The sequence below is a fragment of the Ascochyta rabiei genome, chromosome 21 (genome assembly GCF_004011695.2).
Source record: "Ascochyta rabiei chromosome 21, complete sequence".
Lineage (NCBI taxonomy): Eukaryota > Fungi > Ascomycota > Dothideomycetes > Pleosporales > Didymellaceae > Ascochyta > Ascochyta rabiei.
Genome location: NC_082425.1, coordinates 323,956 through 340,853, shown reverse-complemented (window position 1 = coordinate 340,853; position 16,898 = coordinate 323,956). Strand labels below are relative to the sequence as shown.

Below are 16,898 nucleotides of genomic sequence, written 5' to 3'. Positions count from 1 at the left end.
ATACTCACAAATATTTACCGAAATCTGCACAGCTCTATTGGGTGTGCCTTGGTTGGCTGACACAAGGCTACGCACAGCTGCAGCTGCGGGGCTTATTCACCGAACAGGAAGTCTATTCTCCTCAAATCTCAGTGGCTAACTCTTTTACCAAAATCTCTACTGCCCACGATCACTCATCTCGTCATACAGAAACCTTGACCCCTTTCACATTTTAACACCACGTGCGTAAGCTGCATCAAAATCACTATCAGCCACCTAGTCGACCTCGCACACCAGGAGTCCGAGCGGGATGACCAGGTACCTGAGAGGGCGTGCTACCAGCTCCACGAATCGCTCGACGCTCTCAAACGCTCTGCAGAACCAGGCTGCAGCTTCTGCAGCCCACTGATTACGTCGCTCAAAGGCTACGAGGACAACAGCAACTAGATTGCAGATCTTCGGGAAGGCGAGGATTGTGTTCCCGGGTACTCGTTGTATGACTCGGCCAAGCGGCTGCCTTATTCCGACGTCAAGATATGTATTGCGTCTGCCGACTCCGACTCCGACGAGTAACTTGTCAACGTGAAAGTACTGGACTGTCTTCTGGTACAAGATTGTCCTTATTGGGGGAGAAGAAGTACAGAAATTGACGGCGACTACGACAAGGATATCCGAGAGTTTCCAGTTCTTTGATTCATTTTGGAATGTTCAAGAGGTGAGCAAATCAATCGTTGCTGCTGATGGCTTATTTCGACTTGCAGAGATTCCGGTATATGTCGGACGCTTTCAGATCGGGCAGTACGACACTGAAAGGGCCCTGGAGTCGAACAGCAACTTCAGCATAGCCCGAGATTGGCTACGAAATTGTCAGACAAGGCCTGATCGAGGTTTCTCCTGAACTCCCAACTCGTATCATTGATGTGGGACTAAGAGACGACTGGAAGGATCTTTGTGTCACTCATACCAAGGGAGCGAAAGCTGCGTATGCAGCACTGAGTCATTGCTGGGGTGGACCGATCTCACCGCTGTTGACCCGTAATACTCTCGACAGTCTTAAACTTTGCTGCCGTTCAGGGAGCTTCCACCTAATTTCCAGGATGCTATCATCATCACCAGACGTCTTGCAATACGTTGCCTTTAGATAGACTCGCTGTGTATTATCCAGGATTCGAGAGTAGACTGGGCAAAAGAGTCCAAGAAAATCGGACAGCTATACCGAGGTGCAACCATCACCGTTTCTGCGCTGGCATCCGCAGGCAGCAAGCAAGGCATATTTCCAAGAGACTCCAGGCTAGAGGTCCCACTCCCAAGACTTGTGACTCTACGACTTTCCCATAACGATGAGAGGAGCGTCACCGTCTCACGGGAGGACTTCAACGAAGAGACCGTGAAACTATTAGACTACAAGAGCCCATTTTCAAGACGAGACTGGTGTCTACAAGAGGCTATTCTTTCGCCACGACAACTCTATTACGGAAGAAGCCAACTCCACTGGCGATGTCCTGCCAGATATGAGGCTGCCGACGGAACTTCAGCCGGCATGAGGATGTCTGAGCACCCCTTACCATTCTTGTCTGCATTCATTTTTCGCGACATCCTGCGATCACAGCCTATTGGATTGCCTGATCCGCGACCACTGCTCGAAGATTACTACGCTCTTGTAGAAATGTACAGCTAACGCAATCTTACCTGCGGTACAGGCAGATTACCTGTCTTCTCTGGTATTGCTGCACGACTGCATACATTTCTTGGTGGCACATGTATCGCAGGGGTCTGGACCTCAGATATCATGGTTGCTCTTCTTTGGTGTCGTTAGATGGGTACGTGTAATCACGTAAAGCCGGCGACGTTGCTGTTAAGAGGAAGGGTGAATCCAACCCCAAGATTCAGCGGACTGCTAAAACTCAGAAAGCGCAAGGCTTAATCGTCGATGCCAGATCGTTGAGATTACACTACAAAGCCATACACCATCCTGACGTTCAAATCCTCTCCTTGATCGTTCTTCACCAGTTCCTCCCTTGTATGCCTTCTCTCCCCTTCCACCATCCCAAAGCTCCAAAGATGTGCAGCCTCCCATTCTCTACCCGGTTTCTTCCTCTCCGCCTGGATCAGCTTGGTCTCAGTATCCCCTTCCAGTCAACTTCCCTCCCCTGTTCCCGTGGTCCCTAATACACGCCTTTTATCGACACTGACTCACCGCGAACGCCCTTCCACGGTACCGAAGAAGACTGAGAAGAAACGACATCGTATGTCACATACTGCAGCCACAATGACTTCGGATCTGGGAGTCTAGACTCCCTAGATGAATTTTGGGGAATGGGCTGCGAGCTGGTTTCGAGCCGGTGGATGCGGGTGGGCCAAAGGGCGGAGGTTTCGGCAGGTGAACGAGATCAATTTGCGTTCCCTGATGAGATGCAGGAGCATCTCGGGACTATTGATGATGCGTAAATGAAGACATGTGAGAATATCCATGTTTGGAGATAGGATACTTCCTTTTAAAAAAAATCTTTCATCCTGCAGGATTAGAGCATAAGTGCTTCTAAAACACACGATGTTGACCCAGGACGTACTTTCAAGTCTGTCAAACTCGGCTGCACACCAGAGTGTGCTGAACAATGTTGATAGTTCTGGTACTCCAGTGTCACAACCAAGCCCGGTAATGAGTTCCATCATTCAACTCCGTCTCTGCCATAGCCCCACGCCATCGCCCCGACAAGACAGCTCCCAGACTCCACTGCTATCTGCCGCAAAGTGCACCGACCACTTTCTCGAGTCGAGAGCGCTGACTCGAGAGCTGCATGTCGTTTGCTTTTCAACATCTCGCGGATGGTGGCGAGACGCACGATGGGCACGCGCAAGTTATGGTGAAGGTAAAAATTTACGATGAGCGAGTACAATGCCGTTCATCAAGAGGGTTATCGGCGGCACTAAGAGAATGTCACTTCCGAATGACTTTCATTACACAACGTAAATGTGTCAAGTGAAGACCCCTGCAGAGACATCGCGTTTGAAGTTGCGACTGTCGCCCAAGAGGCACGCACCTATGGAGGCTTTGATGAAATTCTCGATATAGGATATGTTCCAACTAGTATTATCCGTGTAAACACTTGTCGAGGTTGTACGCCGGGGAAGCGTGTTTCCTTTCGAGTACATGGGCTGGTGCACCCCTGATACTGGCTCCGTTGGTAACTGGAACTACCGTGAACCACAGGATGAGTTTATTCGATGTGTATTCAGGGCGATCGACAGGGTCGTGATATTTTTTGCTTCCAGACGCTGCGTCGGTGACTGAATCACTCAGTAAAGCCCATCGTTGCTGCGACCGGGCTTAAACCTGATATCAAGGCTATCCACGCCGTCGGATTGGGTTTGATAAATTCGCCGATACCGCCTTGAGATTGGAACCTTGCATGATTGTAACTGTCGACTGATGTGTACTCAAGGAATGGCATATTGGAAACCGTTGCCAGTAAAACCAAAGGCTAAGTTAGGGGTTGTGTATTGGACAAGCTATCAATCATTTAATTAAACACTGTCTCTTAAAGGCAAACCACAGCCTGGCTGCAGGGCGCAATTGATCGGTACCAGTACGATATTCGTTGTGATTTCAATCATTTGGGATTAGTTCGTGTTCTTTAAAACACAACAACCACGTCCCTGCAATGTCGCCAGCAATGCCATGGTTATGGGAACGGAAACCAGTGCAAGGTACCATTTTGGGCGGAAGAGATGGTGGTTCCAGAGTATTATCACGGGAGTCCTGGCGGCCAAATGGAGACGGCTTGCTTGCTCTCCGACCGAACACTGGAAGACATGGACTTCGTGGTAGCGAAAAAAGGTCAGGCGTCGAAAGTTTTTGCTTGGAATCTGGAGTGCTAAGAATGAAGGAGAGACTCCTTTGGGGTGAAAAGTCTGGTAAGACGTGCGTTTTTTGCGATCGAAGGGCGACTGTAGCATGGCGGGGGTACGGTCAGCTGTAAGCCGGCGGCCACCTGACAGTCGATGACTTTATCAATGACATGGAGGGGCAGCTAAGATTGAGAAATGAGCGCTATTCTTCTCGTCCCCATCAATTGTACCTACTGCTTCTTTGTCGTTCGTTTTCAGCATTGATTCAACAATGTTGCCGTGACTACTTTATTCCGTCGTACGAACAGTGTAAATAACTGGCACTACTTAAGGCCAATCAAGCTTTTCTCATATAGGGTACTTCCGAAGAAGTGCACTACCAGCCATTCAACACAATTTCTGCATGCGTCTCAATCTCCGTGCCGAGTATCTGACCAACACCGACTGTCCTTATCAGATCATTGCCATCGTATTTGCTATCCACTGCAATCAATTTGTGAGCGTCTGTTTGGCCATTACGAGGGACCCGTACCATCAATCGCTCCATGGATCTTTTGATCTAAAACTAAATTCTGTACAGTGCCGGTGAAATTACTGTCGAGGGTATCACCATTCGATGACTGAAGCAAGTAATATTATTCGCTCTTGCGTCAGCAATTGCTTTTCTCTCCACCATGTTGGTGTTTCAGCCTTCAGTTGCAACCGGGTAACCCTCAGTGCCGAACTCGATCCTACAAAACTGCAAACATGTCTGGGCAACAAACAGCACCGTTGACGAGGCCAGAAACCTCGTTTTACCTACTCGCCCACACTGAACAATCAAACACGGTGCCACAGCCGTCGAAATGTCTCACAATCTAAGTGCTCATTTCCCTACCACGGCATGCACGCGGCTAACGGAGTTCGTACCTTGTTGCGCATCCATACAGTTCAATGTCCGCCAAGTGTGTCAGATCGACAGAACGTCACTTCTAAGGTTTTATCAGTGACTCATTTCGGAAAGCTGCAGGTTAGAGCGACTCAGCCTTAGCGACTCGACACAAATGCGCATTGGGCTAGGCTTTCTCTGCTATGCGGCTCTCACATCAGGCGGTGGCTACAAGGCTAGCTCTAGGTAAGCCGGCAGCTGCTTACTTCCACAAATTCGTATTACTGTGGCGGTCCTGAACGTTTTGAAGAGTAAAATAAATGTGTCCGTAGGCGTAAGGCTTGATCACGCCCTGTCGGTTCGCACGTGCTGCTTCCACATATCTTTCCTCGGAAGGCCTGGCTTGTTATCATATTCTATGAGTTGGTGGGCATTTCAAAATGTGTCTGAAGAGTCAGGTGTGCATTTATTCACCAGGCTTCTTTCTGCACACTGACATAGACGGGCTTGCATATTCCGCGAGTGCAAACATCCCAAATCAACGTTCACTTTTTTGCGTGCATGAAACGAGTACGAGAGTTCACCGGCATGTGGTCAGATATTAACTGTCGCATGCGATGTACATTGGGTCAACTACAACCATCCCTTCTATAGCCAAGCGCCTTCGCATCCTCAGACCGCAGCCTGTTCGAGGACCGCTGCATCAGAATCGCCTATTATACTGCTTGCGGAGAGCAACAGTATAGGTGTGGAAGCAGCTCACGAGCCATTCAAAAGCCCCGGCTGAGACGCCGCACGCTGGTTTGAGCCATGAACGACACCGCGGGCAACCCACACTCGCTCCAAAAGTCGTGCTCAGGATAGCAAGACAGCCGAGGTACACAAAACAAATTTCAAGTCAATCCGGGCTTGACCAGTGTAGCATTCTGAATCTCTCCAAGAAGCATCTTGAGTGTTTTTCGAAGGTCGTCTGGGCTGCCGCTCTTACGACGAAAGCTCTTGCTTGGATCGTCTTCATCCTCGGTACGGTTGGAATTTTTTAGAAGATCTATCGTTCTTTGAAGCTTCTCGCATGTGTCATTAAGTTCGGCATGCGAAGCCTCGAGTTTGTTGTATTTGTCGGTCAACGCTCTGAGTTGAACCTCAAGATCACGCGCATGCTTCTCTTTGCGCTCGCGAAAGGCCCGCTGGGCAGCTCGATTCTGTGCTCTTCGACGCTGCTTTTTGTTAGTTTGGGATCGGTGGCATTTTTGAACAGTCGACTGACCCCGGATGTGTTATGTGTCTTTTCGGCCGTCAGGGATGTAGTCCCATGTGCGTAGACTAGCTCTGCATGTGGCATCGGCTGTGGACTGCAGTACGGGCTGTCATGGTCCGAGCTAAATTCTGGAGGAGTCATTGGCATGTGATATGACCCAAACGGATTTGGTTCGTCGGCGATGTGAGGATAGTAGGCCTGGTGTAATGGAGCGGGAATATGATCATACGTCGACGATACCTACGCAGATTAGCTACAGAAAAAATTAAACTCTGTAAATAAAACTCACTGGTGATCCGCTCAAGCTTGACACTTTCGAAACTACTGGCAGTACATCGTACGAAGTCACATGCTGCTGATGCGAATGGATGTAATGACCTTGCGACATCCAATAGTCGAGTGATTGCGAATCCATCTTGGATACGTGTGTCCAGTCTGGGGATTTCCAGCTCTCGGAGTGGCCTCAAGCATGCAATGGCTGTGTTTAGCGAATACTCCAGTGAGGCGTATGGCGGCTTGCAAGGACGATGTGTAAAGATATTTTTCTGTCAAAAACCAAGCTTACACATGCAGGCAACTCAGGATCTTATACAGAGCGCGGAGTGCGGAGAGCGGGCACGACCGCATCGGAACACCTCTGTTCTTTCGATGCAACAGTGCCCGTGTAAACAATCGCACTATACCCTGACAGCTTATGGCTTGCTGCGAGGAGGTATGCATACCGCTTTCCTAAGGTGATGGACCGGCCTTTCGTTCGACACGCGCACCGGGAATACGATATAGAACTGCGGGAAGCTCCCCAGAGTTGCGATTCTTGACCTCGACTGGTTCGTGGGAAAGCGAAACCGCCAGCTAGGTGCAGGAGCTTGCATGAAGGCTTGCGCTAAGACAGATGTGGTCTTTGATAAATATGCAGCTAATGTGGTAGGTCGGCTTATCGTGGTTAGTCGAAGAGATTGGGCGTGGGGCACGCAGGCCCGTCATTCGTTGTCCGTCCAGGTAATGGAAGGATGACCGGGTGTTCTCCGAGCGATGCATGATAGGATTTTCAGTTGCTCCTACCGTAATCAAGATTTCTCGGCCAAGTCGTGCTTGAGGAAGTAGAATCGCAATGATCTACTCTGCGCTATTCTTGAACTATTAACAGCATACCAAGAAATTCATTCTGTGTTCGCGCTGCCTGTAGCGACGACACAGCTTTAGTACGACAGTATCACGCTTGCGGCTTGAGGGTCAGCACAACATCACTCCGGACTGAGTAGTTACAACGTCACGGTGGTTAGATCACGTTATAGAATTCGAGCTTGATGTTACGGCTGACATTCCGCAGTAAGTGGAGCACACCTATGTTTCAATGCCGGCCTGCGCAATGCTTGGCGGCGGGGTTGACATTAGGCGGACATTGCGGGCGGCTCAGTGCTGCGAGAACACCTGACTCTAGGTCTGTCAGCGGAAGGTACACTCGATCGTGTTTCGATGTTCTGGGCAGCACGATCCAAATGATGTGTTACCAAGCCGAATCTATACGAGGGTGTGGGGAGAGCGTGAAAACCGGCTGAAGATGGCTTCACCAAAGATAGTTACCACCCACACTTCCTCAACGACCACGCATTTTGACAGCCAGCGTTGGATCTGGGTATAGACCCCGCGTGTACTGGTATCCGGCTCCTACCTCGTCTTTATGAGAACGTCGCAAATGCTAAACATACTCCTTTCCTACACATATATCGACGAGATGTGTTAAGTACCAAAAAGGGCCACTCCTGTTATCATGGCGTAAGATCTTTGCGTTTGTCCGTGAAGAAGCGATATGAAGGCTCCGCAGCTGCGTAGCATACACACTGGAGACTTCTCAGCACTTCTACAATTGCCGACCACACATCAGACCTTATCAGACACAACAGTGCGTGCTTGTAGGTTGACGCGTGCAGAAGCGAAACTCCTACGACCGGACTGTCGTTTCAAGTGCCAGACCTGTCCACCACTAAAAGGTGGCCAAGCCAATGCATGACAGCCTTGTTTCCCCCAATCTTACAATGCAGCGGGTTGAATCCTCGGGCTTCCTGCGTGGGATCTCCGCTGACACGTCTCGTAGCTGTTGCGCGGATCATGGCTGGTTTAGCGTTGAAGTGGTAGAATTTACGATGCAGACCTTGAGAGTTGTCGAGGTGGCCATCTTGCCCCCATTGTGTTGAGAAATAAGATATTGAGAAATCCGTTCACCCGGTCTTGATCTCAAAGACACAATAGAGATCCCAGTCTTGTGGGAGACAACCAAGCTGTATCCGTTGCAGTATTTAGATATTTCATTGGAGAGAGATTACGAAGCGCTGCCTATGCTGAACAACTACTTCGAGTTTTGGCGCAACCTCTAAGCTTTGCCATAGAAGCTCTAGGCTAGTAGCTGCTGCGTTCGTTATGCTCCAAACCATGAAAACGATGGCCATAGAGAGCCACTATAGTGCGAAGAAAACCTTTATTTAGGCCTTGATGGTTTATCGTGTCCAATTATGGCAAAGGAGAAAGTCGTGAGTTAGGCGCGTATGATAACCGCGCGCGTAGTGACACTGCTAATTACCGGAGCGGCTCGAAATACATATAATAACACCAAAACAGCACTCTCACCCTGCATACCATTAGCAATCTACTCGATAAATCTCATTTCGCAATCCCTTATTTCTCAGCAGCCCCACAGAAGCTCTGCTGTCCAGGAACAGACGTACAACGGTCAAGAATCAGCCTGATGAATCTGCTGAAAACCGATACATACGAGGTCGTTCGCGCCTCTCGGTCCACATCCCGCTACGCGATCTTATCGCATCGATGGGAAACCGAGGAGATAACCTTCGACATCATAAGGACCTTTAAGCCTTCTGCACTGCGCAATCCGTCCTTTCCATCGATCCCCACACGCCTTCGGGCCAGCGCAGCGAAAATTCGAGGCGCTTGTGCCATAGCCCAACAACAGGGATATGCTTACATATGGATTGACACTTGCTGCATCGATAAAAGGAATAGCCAGGAGCTGCAGGATGCGTTGAACTCAATGTTCAAGTGGTATCAAAATGCAGCAGTGTGCTACACCTACTTCAATGACGTATCGTTCTCTGCACCGAACGAGAGCATGTTCTTGAGCGATCGGCAGGACCGTCGCGGAAAAGCGAGCGAATGGTTCGAGAGAGGATGGACTTTGCAAGAGCTATTAGCGCCACGCGAGATACAGTTTTACGACAAGCGCTGGAAATTTATGGGTACACGGGGTGAGCTCGCAAAGCTGGTCGGAAGAGTTGCGGGAATCAGTCCGGATTACCTGAGTGGAAAACGCGAGCCGAGTGATGCCAGTTGCGCAATGAAGATGAGCTGGATGGCCGGACGTGTCACACAGCAAATTGAGGATATTGCGTACAGTCTCATTGGACTTTTTGACGTCCATCTCAACCCAATGTATGGCGAGGGGACAAGAGCGTTCATGAGGTTGCAAGAAGCGATCATGAAGGAGTTTGAGTGTTTTGACGAATCTTTATTTGCATGGGAACGACCGCAAGATTGCGTTTTGCGATGCTTTCAAAACGAGCCTCGTGTCCAGGTTTTCAAGCACGACAAGTGGGGACTTCTCGCACCGTCACCGGATTGTTTCAAGAAATCAGGCAACCTCTTCGTACAAAAGAGCCTGGTTGAGACGAGGCCAGCTGGTGGGTTTCGAACATCACACCAGGGCATCTTCTTCACGCTGCCGTCAAAAGAAGTGAATCGTACCTTCGGCGGCACTCGTAGCGAGATCGATCTCCCATTGAATTGTTGGAGGATCGGTAGCGGCCGCGCGCCCGAGACTATCGTCTTACAGCTTGCCAGGATCGCAGGTGGAGAGATAGTCCGGACTCAGTGTGATCGTCTTGGTTCGCGGAAAGGCGCTCAAGTGAGCGGCAAAGCAGGCGTAGTAGTCGCAGTTGCTCAACCGCGAATTGGGCAGCACTGGAAACAGTAGTAAACTCTTTGTCATCAAATGAGCATTAAATACTTGATACTCCCATAGCTACGATTTAGGCCTTCATTGCGCCAACGTGATGGTGCATCCCCCGTTATGTCTGACTTCGGCTGAGTGCCTTTCAACCAACAATATAAGAATTGTAGAATCAAGTACTGCTACTAGGTCTATCAGCAACCAAACAAAATGCACTCGTCTCTTATCAGCTAGGATCTTTATACCCTGAGTTCCATGAGCACAATTGTGAAACTTCCACTCGACAAGGTCTCAGCTAACAACTCAGACACTGTTCATATTGTGTCATCATCTTCGGGTAGCTTTAAGCGGTTGCGTACGGGAGGACACGCTCAAGGTTACGGGCACTGCAATGCCTGATAAAAGAACTATAGCCAGAGCAGGGCGAAGAGGCGAGAAGGGGAGCAAAGAAAGAAATAGGAGAGGAGATTGCAAAAGCTGCACGGAGCAGATAGCAACTCGAAGAAAATGTGACTGTAGGCTGGAAAAGCAACAGGGAAATGAGTATTCCATGGTAGGTCCAGAATGGCGTTGTGGCTCGCGTAATGGTCTTTGCTCATGGGCAAGCAGCGTTCCGGTTGATGCGATGGTTGCACTACGCTGTGAAGAAACTGGCTGGGGTGGGCTGCATTAAGGTCGCGATGATTGCTGAGGATAGACATGGGAGGGCGTCATGTTTGCTAGGCCCAGGACGATATCCGATGCATATGTTGCTCAAGGCAAGTGACTCGAATAAAATTTGCGATGGGATGTGCCGCAAGGTCGAGTCGGACTGTGGTTCTGAATCGCGTCGCCAGGGTCGGCCCCCGGGCACAGAAGCTTACCTTCCGTCACACTTCACCATGACACCACGTCATTTAACCATGGCAGTGGCAGTCTTGGCAAGAATATGGTCTTTGAAACTACAGATGATTAGCATGAGCATCCCCAACACCCCCTCTTTTTGAGCCCAAAACGCGCGGTATCGCTATGCAAGAAAAAAGGGGTATACTCTATAATGTCCATAGGCCGCTGCGCTTCTTGCCCATCGGGTAGACGAGAAGCGCTGCCATAAACAGGCCGACGGTAATACCGATGGCGATCTGGATCATGGACGCTGCGACGTTGAAAACAATGGAGTTGAGGCTGTCAGTAGTATTCTGTTGCTGATTAGCTAGGACCGCTTGAGCAATCATGCAGAATACTTACGTCAGCGGCAGCAGAGCCTCTAATCAGAGCCGAAGCCGTTTGGAGGGCAGAAGTGATGCTTCCGCTTGACGCAAGGCTGCCTGGAACCTGCACGTATACGGCAGGTAAGAGCACTGCTGCTGCAACGCCGTGCCTTAGTCGACTGTAAAGATTGGCAAGAACACCCACGGCGAAGGCTCCAAATGTGTAAGCAATGGGCGCGGAAGACGTGAATTTCATGTTGGCGAAGAAGTTGACGACGTATCCTGCTGTGGCAATGACGATCATCGCGGGCATTTGTTTGTACTTGGCCTGCACGGTAAACGTCACGAAGAACACGTAGAGCGGAACGAACAAAAAGTTCCAGTACTTGTTCAACGGGTCAGTGCAAGTCTCCGCATTGGTAGCGTTGGGATCGATAGCACCGTAGATGGCTGTTCCAACAGTAATACCATAGCCGAGGAAGAGCGAATAGATGATGGCGAAGACAAGGCGGATCGAGCCGGGAACGATGGCACGGGACTGCAGCTCCAGTGCCGAGGACAGGACCAAAAAGCCCGGTAGAATCATGGCAATGGCACTTTGCGCGATTGCAGAAAAGCAGAACAGGCTGCCGCCGTTGATGCTCCCAAACGCTCGGGCCAAGAAACTCATCAGTATGGTGGCTGAGATCTCAAACACAGTGCTGTATGTCTTGGAGAGTGGAGATATGACCAGTTGCAGGATACCAAGCAGACAGCCCATGACGAAGATGATGGGCATGTCGATGAGTCGGGATGAGAAGAAGACACTAACGGCTGTCGAGGCTGCACCATACATGACGACGCACAGCCAGACGTTGTGACGATCCTTGGCACTGATGACTTCGTCGAGGCGTTGCAGTGCTTCATCCAGGCTAATTACGTCGTGTAGGACTTCTTTGTAGATATCGTGGGTGTCCTTGAGCTTGCCGAGATTGACACCCTGGGCGGTACGAACGATCTTGACCTCTGTAGTATGCGTCAAGACATCGTCGAAGGATATCAACATGCAGCCAGGGATGTACAGGAACTGGCTGTTGATCTCGAGGATCTTTGCTGTCATGGCGAGGTATTCCTCCAGACGATGCGTGGGGGCACCAAACAGCATCAGCGCGCGGCACATGCGAATGATGTACTGCTGACGTTTGAGAATGTTGGCGACGTGGATCTTGATTCGTAGGTCCTGGTCGTCCTTGGCTTTGATGACTTTGGCCAGGATGCCGCCGCTGGTGGTGCGCTTGTGCATGGGCGGCCGCGAACTGACCTCTTTCTTGTTGTTTGGGTTTGCGAGCTTGGTTGAGGCGCCGATGAGCGTGGCCAGCGTCTCTTGCGATTGGGCAGCCTTCTCCTGCTGGTACCACTTCTTGCGCGACGGCGTGGCTGCGCCAGACGAGGAGCCAGGCCGCTGGGCAGGGGGTGGCGAGTTGTTGCTGGCCTCGGAGGGAGTGAAGTTGTTGTTGTCGTATGCTGGGAGCGGATTCTTGTAGGCCTGCAGCAGCTGGTAGAAGACGCCGCCTTGTGTGTTACCTGTGACGGCATAGCGCTCCGAGCCGTCAAAGGCATCGTCGTGGGCCATATACGCGGCCTGGGCGTTGCCGGCGTGGTGTGCCTTGAGCAGCTGCTCAGCGGCAGCCACCGTCTGGTCGTCAGCATTGTCGAGCGACTCGGCCTCGCTAATGCGGCTGAAGCTGGGCCGCTCGCGCGTGGGCGAGGGGGGGATCTCAGCAGCAACGCTGTTGATCCTGACGCGCGCTCGACCTGGCGTTGCATTACCAGGCTGCAGCGAGTGCCATGGCTGCGACGGCCATGACGGTTGTGAAGACTGGGAAGGATGAGAAGACTGGGAAGGATGAGAAGACTGGGAAGGATGAGAAGAGTGCGGTGGCTGTGCTGACGGAGCTCGCTGCGCTGACTGTGCTGACGGATATGCGTCGAGTTCGAGGGCGTCGATGTGGCTACGGCCGGACGAGCTGGTCGACGAGGGTTCCATGGCAGGCGCGAGGCTACTGCAGGTACAGCAACGATGAGCAGACGGACAATGTCAGGGACGAGAGAAACAGCAAGTTCAGACTGGCTTTATTCATCCCGAGCGGCGCGTTGGTTTTACTTATGACGGTCCCCAACTCCCACCCTCTTGTGAGCCACCACACCCGTTCATCGACGGTCCTCCCGGTGCCTCCCCAGTGCTCGTGATGGCGTTTACTGTTAGTCACAGGAATGCTCGCCCAGCCCAAAATAGAAACACGTGACTTCACCACTGGACCACCAGGCAGCTTTTCGCACGTCGACCGTCCCGATTCGGGCACTGGGAACAAGAGGGCAACTGATGGGGCTGTGATGGTGCTGGACGAGCCGCGTGTCATGATGCAACTTGGACGCAAATGGTGGCCAAGACGCATCCTCCCTTAGTTTTCCGTCGCACACAACGTCAAAAAATTGGGACCATTGCATCAGAAACTCCAGCGCTTCGCGGGTCTCCATCTCAACACGCGTCCCCGCGTGGGGCGCGAGTTGCAACGCCTGTCGCTCATCATCGAGCAACCATAGTGAACCCGTACACACAGCTGCGATGCAATGTTTTGCAGAGCACCAACGCAGTACCCGGATGCTCGCAAAGAGACGGACCTTTCTCGAAAGCATCAACGGTGCTACGTCACGCGCCTTACAAAGTCTTGTCACCTCATGGACCTTTGTCGAGACCGTCAGCCAACGGAAGCATCCGAGTCGCCGAGGCTACGACATGCACCGTTCATAAACTGTGCACAGAAAGGAATAGATTTCTTGAGCAGCGCATTGTGTCGAAATTCAATCGATCGAAGTTTTGGCATAGCTTTGGTCTGTTGTGGAGGTTGTAGACGCAAGCATCCACTACGCCAGCGACATGTCGCAACCAACTCGTCAGCAGCCATACGCACTCTCCAAGCAGCACAACCCCAAGGGTAGACGTCATTGCTGCATAGTGAACTCCCGATCTGCCAGGACTGTCACCGCGACCGTCAGGCACACGTATTATGACAGATTACAGGCTCACTGGTTGAGCATCCTCTGGCTTTGCTGTATAGCTAATCCTCCCAGCAGGCAAGAAAAACAATGCTACCAAAGCACCGCCACGGACCTGTGGGTAGCTGCACTATAGTCAGCATCTCCTTGAACTACACATCATACGAGAAGCCGCTCACTGATGCGTTCCCGGTCCTGGACTTGTCCACCCTGCCCCTTGCCACCCCTGCATCCCCTTCAATTCGGCACTCTCATCAATCTGCACTACGCAGTTGATCTCGCCATATGGGTGTGAGTGGTACTGCCCTGAAAAAACGTCTTGGGAGTTTATGTATACTGTTGTTATCGAGAAGAAGCGTGTCTCTTCCTTGGGGAAGGAAATCTTCGAGCGTCTGTAATCTCGCCCTTGAATGTCAATATTGGCCACCCATCCTTCTTGCAGCCCTTTGCGAGTCAAGGTGCAAAGGTCTTCGTATAGGGCATTTCCGGGGCCGTAGCGTGCATTTAGACAAGTCTCGAGGTCTTTGCCTGGGGTTCTGCATCGAACTTAGCGGTACATCTGCGTAAGCTGTCTACACATACAGATTCTCCACTTGAGCAAAAAAATCCTGATAGCGCTGGAGGAGCTTTTGCGCTGTCGGGTGGTTGGCAATGTCCACTTCGGCACCTGCCGAGTAGCTTTGTTGAGCCTGTGTCTGAGTTGTGGTCTCCATGTCAGCTTCTTCAGGCTTAGATGTCGCTGATAAGAAAGACAGCAAGCAGCGTTGCTTCGGTATATGTACATGTGACTGACATCGTTAAGGCGTGCAATTCGCCTACATGTGGTGAGAGCTAAGCTTACCCCGCATATTCGAAGCCACTCCGGCATGCAGGGTCGGTTTCTGTCCACGTCCGACTGAGTCTTTTAACAGAAATCGGGTATGTGTTTCGATACTTGGTAAGCTTTCAAAAGAGAAGTGGTTCCTCAACACATGAAAAGATACACGGCCAGGTGACGGTTTCAAACACCCGCCCATACATGAATGTAAATCATTGGGTAGGTTACTCCTTCACTCTGCACCTTTGCTTACTGTCCCTATTCCTTTTGTCTTTCTCGCGTACATCCTCCTCACTATCGTCAACGAGATTTCTCTTCTGCTTTGGCGCCTCGGTGATAAATAGACTTGATGCAGTCTCTTGCACGGTAACAGACGGATCTGGGGTTCTGCTCCTATTTGAACTACCCCTGTGCGGTACATGGTCATCGCCCGGACTCTACAACGCTACTTGTATATTTTCCAGTCCCTGCTCGCCTCCCTCGAGCGTATCACTCAGTTCTGGGTCAACCCAGCCTTCCGTGTAGCTGCCGCCGAAGTCGATGATCCACAGCTTGTCTTGCTTATCCACCACAAAGTTGTCTGCTTTGGCATCCCCCCAGACAATATCATTCTTGTGTAGGATGTCGACATACTCCTTACTTTTCCTACTCCACTCAGCTCTCTTTGTCTCAGGGACACTAGCTTTCAGCGGTTTGGTAAGTGGTATTGGCTCCTCGATATGGCTCAAGAGAACGCCCATGGCATCGATCTTGCTGTTCTCAAAGGCCACAAAGCCGTTGAGTCTCGGTGCTTTGATGTTCAGACCAAGCTCTGCAATCTTCTATAATACACTAATTTCGCGCTTGACCGGCCCAGGTTCAACTGCAACCTTCCTCTTTATTAGTCCGCAAATATCATATTATTGTACATTTTCGCACAATCACGATCTTCAGGGCATTAATACCAACAATGCACGGCTACGGATACAATATCTACAAAGTAAAACACACGATAGGAATTGGAAGACCCCATGATGGGTGATAAGACAAGATACAACAACGTTCTTTTTGTCGAAACGCAAGCAGACGGTGGAGGGCAAATCTTTCACGCTACCGGCGACCTGGTCTCGAGTATGAGATGTGAAAACAAATCAGGACCAACCCCGGAACTAACCCAGACCTAGTATGCAAAGACATACTTCGGACGTATCCGTCTTGAAGATTACCCAACGCGTATGAACCAAGTGCTACAGGCAGTGCCGCTACCTCATCGCCAGAGGGCATTTAATCCCGAGACCATGACTACTGAGCAAATCAAACCAAACAGGTCATTCTATGAAGCTAATGAACAAAAGCCACCGTACATCAAATGTAACAAATGGACCGAGCAACAAGCGCTCCCGGCGTTGTATCACTACCAGCTGCTGCACCATGATCTTGACCAAGCCCTGTTAGAGGGAGGGGGTAGCCCTGCGCAGACTTCCCAATTCGCAACTACCGCTGCGGAAGTGAGTACAGGTTGGGTGCGGGATGAAGTTACGAAGAAGTGCCGTTACTGCAACGGGCAGGAGTGGGTCTGGCAGTAACATGCCTGAAAAATGACAAATTAGGCAATTGTAATGCGTTGTCGTAAAGTGCAGTTGACTATAAAGACGGGCTGTCATTAGCCTCTGAGAGCTCTATGTCATGTATTGCTGGTATATTGTAGATTCGGTTTGCTGTGAAGCAATTCCATTAGTGACTTGGAGCTTAGCCAGCCAAGATAATCTGATGAACCACCAAATGCAAAGGATGCCGATCAGAACATTCGGTCCTGATGCACCATTTTCACGACTGCTGCTTCGCTAACCCAAGGTTTCATTATCTCTTCAATGTGTTGGGACCAGTCGTCATCCCATTGTACACCTTGCAGTGCAGTGAAGTATTCCCAATAAGCCGGGAACCAGCTAGCCTCCTCCCAA

The 16,898-nt window shown here is 50.7% G+C and overlaps 4 protein-coding genes across 4 annotated transcripts; 1 reads left to right on the top strand and 3 right to left on the bottom strand.

The window, feature by feature from the left end:
• Positions 1–5,589: 5,589 nt before the first annotated feature.
• EKO05_0010928 (uncharacterized protein) lies at positions 5,590–6,369 on the bottom strand (the record flags this gene model as incomplete). Its single annotated transcript, XM_038943848.1, has 3 exons — positions 5,590–5,913; positions 5,964–6,194; positions 6,244–6,369. 3 exons carry the CDS (start codon positions 6,367–6,369, stop codon positions 5,590–5,592), a joined length of 681 nt encoding a protein of 226 aa, XP_038793191.1.
• Positions 6,370–9,000: 2,631 nt separating this feature from the next.
• Positions 9,001–9,939, top strand: EKO05_0010927 (uncharacterized protein; the record flags this gene model as incomplete). Its single annotated transcript, XM_038947355.2, has 1 exon — positions 9,001–9,939. The coding sequence occupies one exon, from the start codon at positions 9,001–9,003 to the stop codon at positions 9,937–9,939; it is 939 nt and encodes a 312-aa protein (XP_038793190.2).
• A 1,007-nt stretch (positions 9,940–10,946) lies between these two features.
• EKO05_0010926 (uncharacterized protein) lies at positions 10,947–13,131 on the bottom strand (the record flags this gene model as incomplete). Its single annotated transcript, XM_038943714.1, has 2 exons — positions 10,947–11,093; positions 11,143–13,131. 2 exons carry the CDS (start codon positions 13,129–13,131, stop codon positions 10,947–10,949), a joined length of 2,136 nt encoding a protein of 711 aa, XP_038793189.1.
• Positions 13,132–14,160: 1,029 nt separating this feature from the next.
• Positions 14,161–14,854, bottom strand: EKO05_0010925 (uncharacterized protein; the record flags this gene model as incomplete). The annotated part of the gene is made up of 3 exons (XM_038943937.1): positions 14,161–14,266; positions 14,321–14,677; positions 14,724–14,854. 3 exons carry the CDS (start codon positions 14,852–14,854, stop codon positions 14,161–14,163), a joined length of 594 nt encoding a protein of 197 aa, XP_038793188.1.
• Between the last annotated feature and the right edge of the window lie 2,044 nt (positions 14,855–16,898).